This window comes from Erigeron canadensis, chromosome 8 (genome assembly GCF_010389155.1).
Source record: "Erigeron canadensis isolate Cc75 chromosome 8, C_canadensis_v1, whole genome shotgun sequence".
In the NCBI taxonomy this organism is placed as follows: domain Eukaryota; kingdom Viridiplantae; phylum Streptophyta; class Magnoliopsida; order Asterales; family Asteraceae; genus Erigeron; species Erigeron canadensis.
Window position 1 is genome coordinate 6,191,193 of NC_057768.1, and position 16,297 is coordinate 6,207,489.

Consider the following 16,297-nt stretch of genomic DNA (forward strand, 5'->3'; position numbering starts at 1 on the left):
AGAAGTATTTTTTATAAACCTTCAAAGAAGCCTTTTGTGAACTTATGAATGAATTTGTTGATGTTTTTGTTCACACGTGACAAACGGCTATATAAAGGTTTTGAAAAAAAAAAAATTTGCAACATATATTTTTATAACGTTTCACATGAGAATGAACAAAAAAAACATGTGAACAAGTATATAATTTAAGAGTTCTCACAGTTCTTACAAAAAAATGAGTTCTCAAAATAAGGGTCCCATATATATATGTATATGGTAATACTCCGGTCTGAACACTTTTAAAATAAGAACGGTGAGAACACTTAAAAACATCATTTTTATGCATTAAAAGTCTATAAAACTAACATAGTGCTAAACTAACTGTCATTATTTAAATGTTTAACAATACATTGATCCGTCAAAATCGAAAAAATCACGTTTTTTTGTGCATCCATCTTGGATGCATATTCATCAAAATGATGCATCGAACAAAAAACATGGTTTTTTCAATTTTGACGGATCAATGTGTTGTTAAATACTTAAATAATGATAATTAGTTATGCACTATGTCAATTTTATGGACTTTTAACGCATCAAAATGTAGTTTTTAAGTGTTCTCATTTTAATTTGGTTCTCATTTGATAGTCACCATATATGTATATATATATATATATATATATATAATTGGAGTGGGTACGGTTTGGTTTGGGTTGGTTTTTTAACTAAAACCGAAAACCAGACCACTATAATTCAGGTTTTGAAATCTAAAACCATTTAATTTCTGTTTTTCAGTTTGTGTATTTTTTTGGTTTAGGCGGTTTTTAACCATTTGAGGTTTTGAGCCAACTTGAGCTAAAAAAGATTAAAGTTTACACTATATGACTATACTACAACTTCAATAATTTATCCAAAAAAGATTAGTATCAAAAATATATAAAAATGACAAGAAATCAATCAAAATAAATTGAACAAACTTCAAAACATCAGATAACTCAAACCGGCTTTGTTTTAACACATGTTTATATTTAGTATATAAGTATAGAGTTTGTTTATTGTAAAATAAGTATTAAAGTTAAACAAATAAGACAAGATCCTTAACTCTGATCATGACAAAACTGATGCACTATTCACGAAACACATGTATATATATTTATACATGATGGTTTTTATAATATACGGTGATTTTTAATGAAGAAAATCTAGTGTGTTATTTATTTTTCAAAAAATTGACTTCTCCTTTTATTTATTCTTTTCAAAATACAAAATTGACTTAAAATAAAGAAAGAAAAAGACCGTTGCTTAGTCGTAACGCGCTTCATTGTTGTAGTGGGTAAAAACAAAGAAGTTATTTGAAAACCCAAATAGAGATAGATAGAGTCAGTCTTTGTAACGAAACTTTCAATCATTTTTGCCAGTTGTTCACCCACCCACCCAACCCCGTTCACCGGCGATCAATATATATGTACATATAATTCAAAAATTCTAAATTTTCTTCTCCGATCACAAAACAAACACACATAATTTTACTTTGCCTTTAAAAAAATTAAGTAATTAATTTGAGAAATAGAGAGAGAGAGAGAATATTAGAAGTTACCGCGCAGTAAGTAATTTGAGAGGAGATGACGTCGCCGAATTGGGAGCTTAAAAATTGTTGCGATCGTGACCAGAAATTGTTTCTCGCAACTGTTGGCATCTTTACTCTCGTCATTCTCGCTGTATGTTTCTTTACTCTTTTCTTTTTATTTTTAATATTAATTTAATTGTAATTTATTATCTATTTATATTTATATTACATTACATTACTCTCTGATTTGATTTGCATTATCTTGATTATGTGTTTTGGCCCTAAGTTACATGTAACATAACACATAATATGTAATTATGTAAATCGGGTTTAGTGCACCAAAATGTAAGAAACTATGCGCAAAGTAGGTTGTGTGTAACCTATTTACAATTTTTTTCATTGCATATGTACGTTATTTTTCTAATTTTTTTTTGTTTGTCCAATTCGTGTAACGTTTTAGTGGCTAAATAGTTAGCCGGTTATTAGTTGATTTTTGTTATTTAAACACTGTGGATTAGTATCACAAAAATGTACATTGTGTGTAACAAACTATGCAAAAATGTTCATTGTATGTGGCAGCAACCGGATTCAGCTGGTTTATTACACGAATTGGACTTTAAAAATAAGTTACATAGATACAATATATAAAATTGAATGGTTACACACAATGTATAAATCATGCGTAGTTTTGAAAAATTTGGTGCACTAAACCGTATGTAAATGCTATATTGGTCCTAGGGACGCGGTTGTTAATTGGGATGGTCCGCCATGTGTATGCACTTAGTATTCGTTACTCGTTAGCTAAGTCTTTATGTGGTTTTTCCACATTCCTGTAACTGTAATGCTTTTCATACGATATAAAATTTGCTGGGGTATTTTTCCCCCATATCAAAAAATAGAGAAAGGTAACAACATCATTGTGTTTTTTTTACTTTCAACCTCTGTTTATGACGTAATTTTGCACTTCTGTCGAGTTTTAAGGTTATCGTTTGAAATTATTTACTGTAACTGCGTGATAAGCCTGAAGAAGCCTTCTGGTTATTATTAATGCTTATTAGAGCAGTAAAAAGTTAAATTAATATCATTGGAATTTGAAATGTGTATGTGATTGTACAGTTATGGAGGACATTTCTGCTTACACCTTTTAAACTCATCACCGTCTTTCTTCATGAAGCAAGTCATGCCATCGCTTGCAAGCTTACTTGCGGGGAGGTATGTGTATATAATACTAGCTAGCCTTGTTTTTCAAGTGGTTTATATCACATTGTATGCATAAATTGTTTTCTTATTACAATATAAATGCTTACATTCTGCCTTAGAAAGAATGCATCTAAATCGACTCTTAATGCCAACTTGTCTCACCTTATATACTACGTATATCTGCTTCCGTCCCTTGATGTACCCTTTAAGTTTCATTGATGTATTCATTCTGTCAGGAACAGCTGCCCTTGTATTTCTTGTTTAAAAGACACTACTTACTTTTAAATTTTTTGTATTACTTGTAAAACATATGTCTCTCCGTGGTATGCTGCCATGTTTTCTTTTAAATAAAGGATTCTTAAATGTGTTACCAACTTCATGTGTTATCATCACAAGTTATAGCTACTGTATTTTGTTAGATTCCAGCAGTAAAACATGTCTGGGTCAATTTTGATTTCGTACCTGTGTTAAAAGTCTCCTTGGTCATCTTTTCTTATTTTTATATATCTATGTATGCAGGTAATGGGCATGGAGGTTCATGCCAATGAGGGAGGAGTGACACAGACTCGTGGTGGCATATATTGGTTGATCCTACCTGCTGGATGTATTATAACTTCCTCTAAAAAACTTATCTTCTTCGATAAAGAATATATATTTTTGCTTTACCTTTTTTAAGCACGTTTAAACACTTATAAACTTCATGACATCTTTGTGAACGACTCTTTTTTTACATCCAGATCTTGGTTCATCATTTTGGGGCATGCTTTTGATCCTGGCATCAACAGACCTACTAACTGCAAGAATTGCTGCCGGTTGTTTAGCAGTAGCCCTGCTTGTAGTTCTCTTCATTGCCAAAAATGTAACAATATGAGAACGTCTTTCCAAGTTCATAATTAAACTTACATTTGTATTTGATACTGAATGTGTGATATTTGATGAAACAGTGGACTCTTCGAGGACTTTGCATAGGTATGTAACTATAGACCATGGTCCATGATAAGTTTTATTCTTATTGATGATAATTTTTTAACCAATATGGATGCAAATTTTGAATAGTTGACCTATTACATTTTTTACCAGGATTCATCATATTCCTTGCCGTGGTTTGGATCTTGCAAGAAAAAACTACAGTTCGTATCCTTCGTTATGTCATTTTATTCATTGGTATAATCTTTTCTCCAGTGTCCACTCTTTCCATATTATCAATTTCAAGCAAATATTGATCATGAATGTTTGTTTTTCTTATGCAGGTGTCATGAACAGTTTGTTTTCAGTTTATGGTACGATCAATTCTTCTGTTAATTTACAATTTATATGCGCAAATGAAAGTTTGATGTGTTATACGATTAAATATAATTCTATTGGCAGATATTTATGATGATTTGATTTCAAGGAGAGTTAACTCTAGTGATGCTGAGAAGTTTGCAGAAATCTGTCCCTGCCCATGTAATGGTGTTGCATGGGGAGTCATATGGTTAGTTTTTATTCCTCTTAAAAACTAGTCAAGTTGGTATCTTTTTACTTTATCATAGTGCAATTTTCTGACTTGTTGCAAGTTAAGTCATCTTTTGCCACTTCTTGCAGGGGAATGATATCTTTCACTTTTCTCAGCGCTTCCGTATATCTAGGACTAGTGATCCTATCATGAGGTATTATTCTTCTTATCTTCTGTAATTCTGTTGTATAGAGCTTTGTCCTTGTGAAGATGCATACATGATACATAGCATATCAACCAAATTAACTGTAAATGGCACGATTTTTTAAGCATGTCAGGTATAGTAGTATAGTAGCAGTGTAATGGCATTTAAAGCAAATTTCATTGGTCTAGTGATTTAGAATTCAATGAATCAATTCTTTCCAATTAAAAGTCTAAGTATGAACACTAAACACAAAAACTAGTCAAGTACGAGGTTGTAGATGTTAGGCTGAGTTTTTTGAGTCATTTATGTACTCAAGGTCAAGTTGTTGGGTATAATTGGGCAGAAATCGAAACAAGTGTTTTTTACCAAGATGTTTTTGAGCTATTAATTTGAGGATAGCTTAGATGGATATTTTGAGCTGAGCTTGAAGATACACTAAGAAAACTCATCGAGTCTAACCTCTCATCTTGATTTATTTTCACTCCTTGTATGAACCAAATTCAATGACTCTCAACAATTACAACTAAGAAGTATTTTCTTAGATAAATTTGTTGCAGTTAAAAGCGAAAACCAAAATGAATGTTTTCATTTAGGCATTTTTAAGCCTTGCACTTTGGTGGCATCAATATAAAAGGGATCAGTGTTATTGTGAATTATGTGATATCACATCTCTGTATTTTTTTCCAATACAACACAACTCATATCACCAAGACTTTGTTCTCATTCTTTTGACCCTACAGGTTCAGGTACTTGCATTTCATTCATTCGGCTGCGTTATTGTGGTCTGTTGCTGCACTAACTTTGATCTCATTCTTTCGGATCCTGATTGGGTTTCATACATATGATTTGGCTTTGTAATCATACAGTAGTATAGCTAAATATTTTAAATATTAATTCTTGTGGATAAGCATTTTTTTTCTGTTTATAAGTTTGATATGCAAGTCCAATTTGGCAATTTTTGTACCAACTATTTTGTAGTTACATATAGTATATTAGTATCTACTAGTACCAAGATGATTCTGAATATATAATAAAAAAATGTCAAATATGATTTTAATGTACTCCACTATTCCCTATATAATCATAGAAAAATAAAACAATACACGAGCTAAACTACTGGAAGTCTGGAACTGCCTGGCTGGGAAATGTGGTCTTTAATCTTTACAACGCTTGGCCACGTATGCCCTGGCTTGATAACTCCTTCATCAGTTGGTATATGGATTCCACGGCTCGATCAACAGTGTTGACTAAGCATGATAACTCCAACAAAACATAAAATGTAAGGTGTTATATGTCCAGATCATCGTCGGGGTCCTCATCAGAATCGGGCATCTCATCATCAGAATCACGAAAATATATGATCTCACCCCTGCCAGAATCCTCGTGTTTTTGCAATTTCTCAACAGGGACGCCATTTGCTTCATGTGTGCCATCTATAAGTGATTTACGACCATCATAAATTTGAACTGACTTCCCCGTTTCTGGTGCAAAGGGTTACTTGAAATCAGATCTTGGTAAGAACAGACAGACAAACAATTACATCAGAATAAGATACAGACTCGTACCTTGGTGTTCAAATGGAAGTACAACTTTTGCTCTATCGCTTCGTTCTTTATCTGAAAGCTGCAGATTAAATTGCACCTGCCAAAGGGTATGATATGATATAAATAACACTGAATCTTAAAGAAACTTAAAAGGATAATATTATGTAGTTACAGAATCTAACCTTGGGAACAAGACTTTGTGTGACTGCATTCTCCACGGCTGACATAGTTGTGAATTTGATTGATGATTGCTCAACAGAGAACTCTTCACACTATAAAATGAAGTATTAGTAAAAATCATGATCACATGTCTTGAAATACAGTATGCTATACTGACTGAGCATCAATATAAGAAACTAGACCACGTGATTGTGTGTGTTTATAATGACATGTTAAGGGGTAATGAAATTTACCATAACCCTAACACGTCCATTTCTGCGTTTGAGAGATGCATGGAATTGGCCTCGTTTGTAATTTTGTTCAAGCAAAGAAAGATTATCAATGTTCTCTCGTAATGCATTTGTTGTTGTAGTAAGTGGTTTTACATTAGCGACCATGGAAGACATGTATTCAAAAGCAGCAACAGTTTTCACGTCATGGAGATCAGAATGCAGCAGCCAAAATACACTAGATACCTGGGCTGCAAAAAGGAACCATACATTGAAAACTTTGGAACGAACATGTATGGGAGAACCGGAGAAGCCACAGATATTCATAGCTTATATGATATGCTACTTTTATAAAGCAATAACTTAAAAATAAAAATATACCATGGCTCCGAAGATTATTTAAAAGTCTAGCAACAGAAGACAACGATGTGTGTCTAAGCATCTCACTTACCTGAGCGAAATAAGAAGAAAAAAGAGCTCAATTTTATGCATGATAAAAACTGTCAAAAAGTTGATGTAAACTTGAACTGATATATTCTTCTAATGCAAATAGACCATATGAAATCAACAATGCAGACAATAGTGAATACACTTTGACTAAAACATTAAGATACAATGGAGCTAACCAGATATCTAACTGAATATAGTGAATACACTTTGACTAAAACTGTCTAGGGTTGTTAAAAGAAAATAAGCAGTATTACCGAGTCTATGGCAACTGAGAATCGGGTTTTACCCTCTCCAACAAGTCCTGCAAACATATACCAATGATATAAATGACTATACAGAGTTCAAAAACAAGCTTCACACTCCGATACTTTTCACAATATGAAGTCTATTATCTATTCCAGAAATACACAAACTATATCATAACTACCTTTTCCTAACTCAAGAATCAAAGAGAACAATTCATCCAAGTTTCTCACGTCTTTGCTAACACTAACATTAGGTAAAGCTTCCACAGACAAACTTTTAATGGCACCATGTTCTTTAAGCCGTTCCTTCCAACCAAGAGGATCGCTATAACAATCCAAAATTCTCAACCTGTCCCAAAATTTCCAACACATACTACCACATCATTTACTTGACAGGACCAATCCTATTATCAACATTATTTGCCTGATATCTATTTGTCCAACACTATAGTGAATTGTAACTAAATAAATAGCATTCTAACCATTCATGCGATTTAGTGACATCAATTCCTCTGTTCTTGAGCAATTCCACAGTATATGAAGGACTTCTAGAGAAAGCCACCAACACAATTCCGCTGAAACATGAAAAACGTGCAATTTAAAAAACACACACAGAGCTACATGTTCAAATGAAAACCACACAAACTTAAGAGCACCAATAACCACATATATAATACTTCCACAATCCCATAATAATTGTCCAAAACTTACTGTTTCAGATTGTCCTGAAATATGTGTCACTTCTAAACCGGATAAGATATAATCGATCATTTAACGCTATATCGAAATTAAAAATTACAAAAGCTAAATAAACATAGTAACTATTGAAGGGTAAAAATTGTCATTCAGCAAACGTAAGCCGTTATGATTACATTTTTCTTCATCTGTGTGGTATGCTTTTGTTACCTAGACAATTATTTTGGGACAGATAAGGTGCCTAAGAAACATGTCTTAAACTATGTCTAACCGACTCAATATTTGAACATGAACGTTTATGTAGATACAAATTGCGTTCCACATATCGACCAGACGTTTATACCGGGTCGAGTAGCAAAAATTTTTAGTAAGTTCATATGTGAATAAACTTATAAAAGAACAACCCACTTTCTAAAATCTCAATCAATGAATTGAACTACCTAAAATACCCTTCTCCTTTATTCATTAATCTAAACATCTACACCTAATATTCCTATAATACCGTTAATGAAATAATTTACAACATTAATCTCTCAATCTTTAAAATAACTACACTACCTCCTTTAACATCAATTACTTACATTCACCGCCGTTGCCGCCCCCCACCACCCATCACCGCCACCACCTGTCGTCGCCGCCACCGCCACCACGCGCCATCACCATCATCGGCGCCGCATTGCGCGGGCATACGACTCGTGTGAATAAATACATTCACATTTGAAAATATACAACTAAAGTAATATTACTATAAACCTGGTTATGTAACTTAACTTGTACACAATGTAAACAATCCAGACCATTCACATATGAACAATCCGACAAACAACAAACAATAGAAAAAAACATGAAAATGAAATGTGAGAAAGCTTACCGAGACTGAGATTTCTTGGAGGAAACAAAGGAAGATAACTGAGTGAAAATGTAATCAAAAACAGTTGGGCCGAACGGAGAGTCAATAGAATCTGTTATGGTGAGAGATGTTGCGTGTTCACCTTCAAGTGCTCCATCACGTAACACTCTGCAAACGGCATCCGCCATTGTTTGATTCCCCTGGTACGGAGGTTTATGGTTTCCAGCAAAACCCTAAAATTGATTTTGGGAAGAAAAGGGATTTTGGTTATTTTATAAGTTAAGTCCTTGATCATTTGTAAAAATTGTTGTATGACCTAACGTTATAAATTAGTTTTGGTTTAGTTCCGAGTGTATTAAGTGGCTGAATATATTAAGAATATTTGTATGTATTAAATAAAATACAAGTAAATGACGGTTATTTTTGTTTATTAGATAAAAAAAATAAAATTTGACTGAATGATTAAATTCTCAACTATTAAGTAAAAAAGAAACAAGGCTTTAGGTTTATGTATCAAGGTAGCATGGTTGGAATAAGTGTTCAACATTTTTGTCTCTATAGATTGAGGTTAAAGGTTCAATCTTCATTTTATATAAAGGTTGGAGCTCATTTTATATCATTATGATAAAACCTAGAGTAGCATCCTACATAGATAGAGGTAAGGTTTTCTACATCTTTACCTCCTTCATACACCATTGAGATATTAAGACCCAAAATCTATAAAAGACGACTTGGTGTTACATTTATATTTACTTAGATTACCGTATCAAATTTGTTACTTTTAGTTTAAAGGTCTTTTTTCGGTTTGTATTAGGCTCAAGTTTTTTTAAGATTAGCATTGACTCTGTGGAATATCTAATTTGTTGAAATACTTTGAAAAATGGTATGTTTCTACCGTTTCAGTTCGCCCGGATTGAATCGTAAGCCAACCATTAAATCCGTTCAAAGTGCAGATCAATTCTTTCTCTCTCTCTATATATATATAGCATAAAATTGCTCTCCCCATGGTCCAAGAAGTAACATACTTCATTTTAAAACAACCATCAAAGATGCTCTGTGGTTTAATGAACATATGAATCACTTAAATAGTTTAAAGATTAAACAAATGCTTGCGCGATGCGACAACTATGGCCGTAACAATGATGGTGGTAATTGCAATGTGGTATACAGTTGATGTAAATGTTATTTATGTAAAAGTGGATAGGGTGTAGTTATTTAAGAGTTAAAGAGTTGATATTATAAATTAATTTTATTAAAGGTATTATAGATATATCAAAAAAAATATTTTAAAATAATAATGCAGGGCAAATTTTCTTTAAAAAAGTGATATTCGTACCATGATATCTATTAGAACATAATTTACAAGCAGATAAAACATGTTTTCGGTAAGTAGATCAAAAATTCTGATATGAATATTAGTTTTTACCTTTTCTAACTATTCTATAAAAAAAAATAACACTCTTTGTCTTAAGTGTTGAAAATGTAATCTATAAATATACGAATTTGCCCTTCCTATATTTAATTCAAATCTATACTTATTTATTTTATTATTACCTATTACACAGTGAGATTTATCTAAAATAACCATCTCATTTTTATTTATAATCATTCACACACACAATCCTCTCTCACTATCATTTGCAATCATTCACGCACACAATCATCTCTCACTATACATCTCTCTTTTTGCACCCTATTAATAACAAAGATAAAGTTACTTTACAAACCTTTCACTCGAGATTTAGGAGTAAATCGCAATAACCGTTTCCATAATTTGTTTATTTTATTGTTAAACATTTTTTGTGAAGTTTCACTAACTATTTCTATAATTGTAAAGTCCTTACGAGGTAACCCCTATATTTTTCTTATTAGAATTATTTTTTAAAAATGCAAATGTCCTACATTACTAAATTACACGGGATGTATCCTCCAACTTAACCCTTGATTTAAAATTAATAGTTAAAATTAAATTATCATTTTTTTAATTTTAAACCTTGATTTGGTCAAGATTGCTCTAACTTCACCCCTCAAGTTATTTTCAACTTGAAGAGGTCTTCACCCAAATTACGCCAAATAATCATAAATTACACCATTATCAACAATTGAACCTTGATTTTTGCTACAAGAGATAAAAGTCTCAACCAAATGGGCTCATTCTTATTAAAATACTGGAGAAAAATAAAAAGTAATACGGATTAGTTTTCTTTTCGTGCAAGAAGTATATTTGAAACAAAATATATTATTTAAATTTAAATTTTAAAGTTTATACTGATCACGATAATGTTTATGTATGTTGTTTAAGCAAGTTTATATACTTAAGTTCAAAGGGGGTTAATCTAGCCTAGGAGGGTTGAAAGGTTGAATAAGACTAGTTGGCAGATCCCAACTAGTGTGAGATTAGTAAGGTAATCGCACGCCACCAAACTTATATGAGAGTATTTGTGTGTATTTCATTCTGCCTTGAATAAGATCTAGGGCGAGGTATTTATAGGGGTTTAAGGAAGGATCTAGAACATGTTCCTAAAACCCTGACACAATGGCTACAGGAAGCCGTTGAGCGATGCGTCGCCTAATATAACGAACTCTTGTCTTCATGTAGACAGTGTAAAAAAAGTACGAAGAGTGTCAGATAGACATCATGATATTGTTATAGCCTACAGACTAGATTCCGTAGCCTAGAGGACGGTAGCCTAAATAGGTTGTTTGTTTAAGCAAGTAGCCTAAGGATTAAGTTATATAAATCCTTAGCCTAAGTGTAACCGTAGGTATACCTTATCATATATCATGCATCCTTCACCCCTCATGCATATATGATATATACCATTCAAATATTCGATTATTCATGCATATATACCATTCAATTTGTTATACGATATTTATTCTCCATATATATCTTATTAATCTTTATACATGATATGATGTTTGATTGCTTATGCTTTTAGTCCTTATGCATGTCACTATAGAATGTGCTTTTTTTTCGAATTTCTCTGAGGTCGATTGTTTTATAAGTCTTATATAATATGTTCTTCCATAAAAAATATATTCATTATATGTTTCGCAACCTGTGAACATGTCTCAAAAGAATTGGTAAAACTTTAGAAGAAGTCAATTCTAAGGTAAACTCAACTTTACCATGCGTATTGTTTTAGTTTGACCAATAACAAAGAAGTTTCTAAAAAATGCCAAACATCATATGATAGCAACGCAAATTATACAAAGACATTCTCTGGATTGGGTTATTTAGAATGTGTATATATAATTACAAGAACTTTTGATCAATTGAAAGATCTTTTGACTTTTAGGTAAAAGACCCTGGTTAATTTAGTATTTTCAAATCTTTTGAACTTGAAAATAAAAGTCAAACATTCAAATCTTTACTTTTCATAAAATGTTAGAGATCTCTTAACAGTGTTTGTGTAAAATAAAAATAAACTGTTTACATCTTATTTTTATCATGTCTCACATAGAATAGGATTAGATAATTGTTAATTGATAATTTGCTATGTAATTGTTTGACCGTTTCATATTTTAATTCGAAAGAACTGTAAAGTCAAATGGATATAGAAAGAACAAAATACTACTAGTATTAAGATATCAAAAATTGCCACGTAGGCACATATCTGATCACAAAACCACTAAAAAATGTGCCAAACTAACACGGCATGTGATTCACAAAGTAGGCCCGTTTGCATTGAGTTGGTGGACCCAACTCTCAATTTTTTCCGATTACAACTGCCCACGGCAATCGCCATCCTCCACCGCCCGCCGCTATATTTATGGCTACGTGCGTAACGCGCCACGCAGTATGTTTTTAATTACTTAACCACCTACAAAATTTTCATACGTTTCACTAACTGACCTTAAACTTTGTGGATGTTTTATAAGCACCCTTTGTTTTAAACACCCATTGTATAACTTTAATAGTACTAGTAACTTTTTTATTTAACGGCAGTAAAAGCAGCATGGTTGGATCAGTGGTAAACACCCCTGCCTCTGGAGACAGGGGTCATGAGTTCGATCTTCATCCCATGTAAATGTTGGAGGGCATTTTCTACCATTTAGGTAGAAACTGGAAGCAACCTCTCTACTTAGGTAGAGGTAAGGTCTGCCTACATCTTAACCTCCCTCATACACCGTCGAGGTATTGGGGCTCAAAACCCACAGAAGATGACACTGAGCAGTTACTTACTTTTTTTTTACTTGTAATTTGTAAAACGAGTAACGACTAACAAATGCATTTTAGAACGAAAGTATTATAAAACCAAACTATAGCGTTTATATATCTAGTCGCTAAATACTAATTGTCACTCAACATGTTTGGTAAGACTTCGTCAAAAACATTTTGAGAGTTTTAACTTTTAATTTTGAACAATTAACTTTTATTATGTTAAAAAGTTATGTTTGAATGAAATTAGATTTAATTTTCATTCAAAAGAAAAAACTTTAAAATGAAACATTAATACATATTAAAATAACAGTCATACCAAACAATAAGGTATTTTTTAATTTTTTAGTAATTATATGTTGTGTTTATAAAATGTATGAATGAATAAATATGGTTTAATTTATTAAGTAGTATTACTGTTTGTTTTATGTGCTAAACAAACAAATAATATAAAATAATTAAAGTTGTAAATTAGAGATGGGCATGTGACCGGTCCCGTCCTATACCGGTATCGGTGGTATCTTTCTCAAAAATCACAAAAATGTGATACTAGTTTCGGTCCCGTTTAAGGCGGGATCGGGAAGGTACTGAAAAATCCCGTAATTCGCATGAGTTTCCCGGTCACTTCCCAGTTCCAATCCCAAAAATCATCAAAAATCAATACTAATAATATCTATTTCTATACGTCTCATTAAAATATTTAAAATGTAAATTTTTAACGGTATTAGAAAAATGCTATTATATCTATCGATTTAACAATTATCAATATGCGTATGAGTAAAAAATGCCAAGTTAATTGATATTTAAAAAATAATAATAAAAAATACTAACACTAACTAATATCTTAACAATATAACACAGTATATTATATGAGAATTGATAATGGTACCAAATTATTTGATTATCTTACCACAACTGTGCAGTTAATATTTGTACAGTCTGCAATGATACTTGTACATGGTGGTAAAAAATTAAAAAAAATGTTACAAATATCATCCCCTATATTAGGTTAAAAGTTCGCTACTTGTATTACACCACCACCACTGATAATTGATAGTCAGTATATCCTACTGTTGTCATCCTTACTTGTATCTTTATCTTGAAACTATCAGTGGGCGTTTGGTTCGCAGAATGTTTTTGAAGAAATTGAAATATGAATTGAAATTTGAAGAAATTGGATTGGAAAGTTTTAAAATTTGTCATGTGTTTGGTTGATAGAATTCAACTAAGGAATCTAAATTGAAATTATAACAAATGGCAAAATTACCCATTATTTAATTTTATAATATCTTATTAAAATATAAACAATAACAGTTGTCATCATAATAAAATTATAATAATATAATAACTATAATTTAGTGTAATAAAAATTATATTTAATTAAAAAACCATAATAAGTTAATGATTATAATAATAACTATGTATTATATTAAAAAAAATATAAATATAATCAAAAATTAATAAATAAAAATTTTAATAATAAAAAATAAAATAATAATAATGATAAATAACTAAAATAAACATTAATAATGATATAATATAACTAATAAAATTTAATAATAACACATAATAACAAAATATTAATATTTAAACTAATAAATAAGATTAAATAAATAATATCATTATAAAAACAATAAATATTAATAATAATAATTACAACAAAAATAACAATATAGTTACTAAATAATAATAAAAGTAATAAAAAAGTAATAAAAATATAGTTAAAAAATATAATTTTATTGATATAAATAAAAATATAAATAATTAATAAATTATTAAATTAAAAAGAATATAATTAATAATATAAATAATATAAATAATTAAATAGTATAAAAATAATAATATAAATAATTATTAATATAAATAATTAAAATAATAATAATATAATTGTTAAAATATATAAATAATAATATAAAAATGATTTAAATAATTACTATAAATAATAATAATAAAATTAACAATATGAAAATTATAATTAATAATAATAAATAATAAGTTAATAAATAATAAAATAAATTAAGATTATATATAAATATAAATAAATAATACAATAATAATAATAATATAAATGATCATTATTTAATAAATATTATTTAATAAAATAATAGTAATCATTATAAATATAATTTATAAAAATAATAATAATAATAAAATAAATTGTATTATAATAATTATAAATATAATAATAATAATAATAACAAAATTAATAATATATATTATTTGTTTAAAGGCTTTTTGGTAAATTTGTAAACACTCCATTGGAATGTTAAACATTCCATCAATTTTATGATGGAATCTTAAATTCCAAATTTGATGGAAAGTTTGTAATTCCAATAACATTAAGTTTCTCAACCAAACATGGGAAAGCTTGGAATTCAAATTCCAATTGCTATAAATTCATGAGAATTTCGCGAACCAAACGCCCCCTCAAGATCCATTCATTATTCAAGTTTAAAGTTCACTAAACCACCATTAATAACTGGTATTGGTAATGGTATAGCTAGCCGACATCATCTTTAGTTGTGTCTTTACTTTGAAAAATCAGACCCTATAAATCAATGGTTACAAACTTACAATTCTAGTTTAATTAACTAAGTAAAATAATCTATAATACATTATATTATAAAGCAAATTTCTTTTTGAATTTCAACATTGAACTTAAATTTTAATTTTTTTTAAAACGACACTTAAATTTCAACTAGTTTTTTGACTCCGGGCGTTGCCACGGGATCATCGTTGTGTTATGTAAACATACATACCATATTACTTAAAAGTTTGGACCCTTAAAGTTTACTATATATAGTTAGACTAAAGTTAAAAAACTCAAAAGTTAAGTGGTTATAAAAAAAAAACTAAAAAATGGTAAAAGTTAGATATCTTAAGGTAAAAGATCAAAAGGAAAAATAAAATAAAATTTGATGATTAAAGTTAAAACCCAAAATTGAATGATAAAAATTATAAACTTTAAAAAGTAAATTATACTTAAGTGTGTATATAAAAAGTTAGACTTAAGAATCCAAAAGTTAAGTAGGTTACAAAAAGTTAGACTAAAGTTAAACTTCCAAAAGTTAAGTGTTAAAAATAAGGAACTCTAAACGTACACAATGTTAAAATATATATATATATATATATATATATATATATATATATATATAAATAAAAAAGGGGACTAAATAGTTGACGTCAGCGGGTTACTGTAGCTAAGCTGACTTAAATTGTTATGATATAGTAATAATATTGATTTTAAGTTTCAACAATCCATAAAAACTACATTACATGAATAACTTAAACTACTCGTCACTGCCGCTGTCACCACCGCTCGTCCTCACCACCGCCACCGCCACCGCCGTCGCTACCTTTGCGTGCCATCATAACCCGTCATCGTTGCCATTATACCGTTACATCGTGCAGGCATAACTATAGTTGATATTAATAAACTCTTGGTCTAATGATCCAACGGAAAGATAGAAAATTTTTTTCTTTCTAAATATCACGTGTTTAAATCTGAAATGACTAGCTAATTACTATCTTACAAAAAACTACCATTGGCTATTGTCAATTAAAGTTGGTTTCTT

At 30.2% G+C, this 16,297-nt stretch overlaps 2 protein-coding genes across 2 annotated transcripts; one reads left to right on the forward strand and one right to left on the reverse strand.

Annotated features, from left to right (window-relative positions):
• The first annotated feature begins 1,371 nt into the window (after positions 1-1,371).
• Positions 1,372-5,338, forward strand: LOC122580030. Its single transcript, XM_043752300.1, has 10 exons — positions 1,372-1,694; positions 2,660-2,755; positions 3,263-3,347; positions 3,481-3,602; positions 3,688-3,712; positions 3,824-3,907; positions 3,994-4,023; positions 4,112-4,217; positions 4,328-4,392; positions 5,124-5,338. The coding sequence occupies exons 1-9, from the start codon at positions 1,599-1,601 to the stop codon at positions 4,389-4,391; spliced, it is 708 nt and encodes a 235-aa protein (XP_043608235.1). The 5' UTR covers positions 1,372-1,598; the 3' UTR covers position 4,392; positions 5,124-5,338.
• A 15-nt stretch (positions 5,339-5,353) lies between these two features.
• On the reverse strand, positions 5,354-8,837 carry LOC122580029 (elongator complex protein 5). Its single transcript, XM_043752299.1, has 9 exons — positions 8,579-8,837; positions 7,494-7,586; positions 7,194-7,360; positions 7,021-7,067; positions 6,698-6,767; positions 6,341-6,567; positions 6,110-6,199; positions 5,949-6,024; positions 5,354-5,864 (listed from the first exon to the last, which is right to left on the reverse strand). Exons 1-9 carry the CDS (start codon positions 8,743-8,745, stop codon positions 5,671-5,673), a joined length of 1,131 nt encoding a protein of 376 aa, XP_043608234.1. The 5' UTR covers positions 8,746-8,837; the 3' UTR covers positions 5,354-5,670.
• Between the last annotated feature and the right edge of the window lie 7,460 nt (positions 8,838-16,297).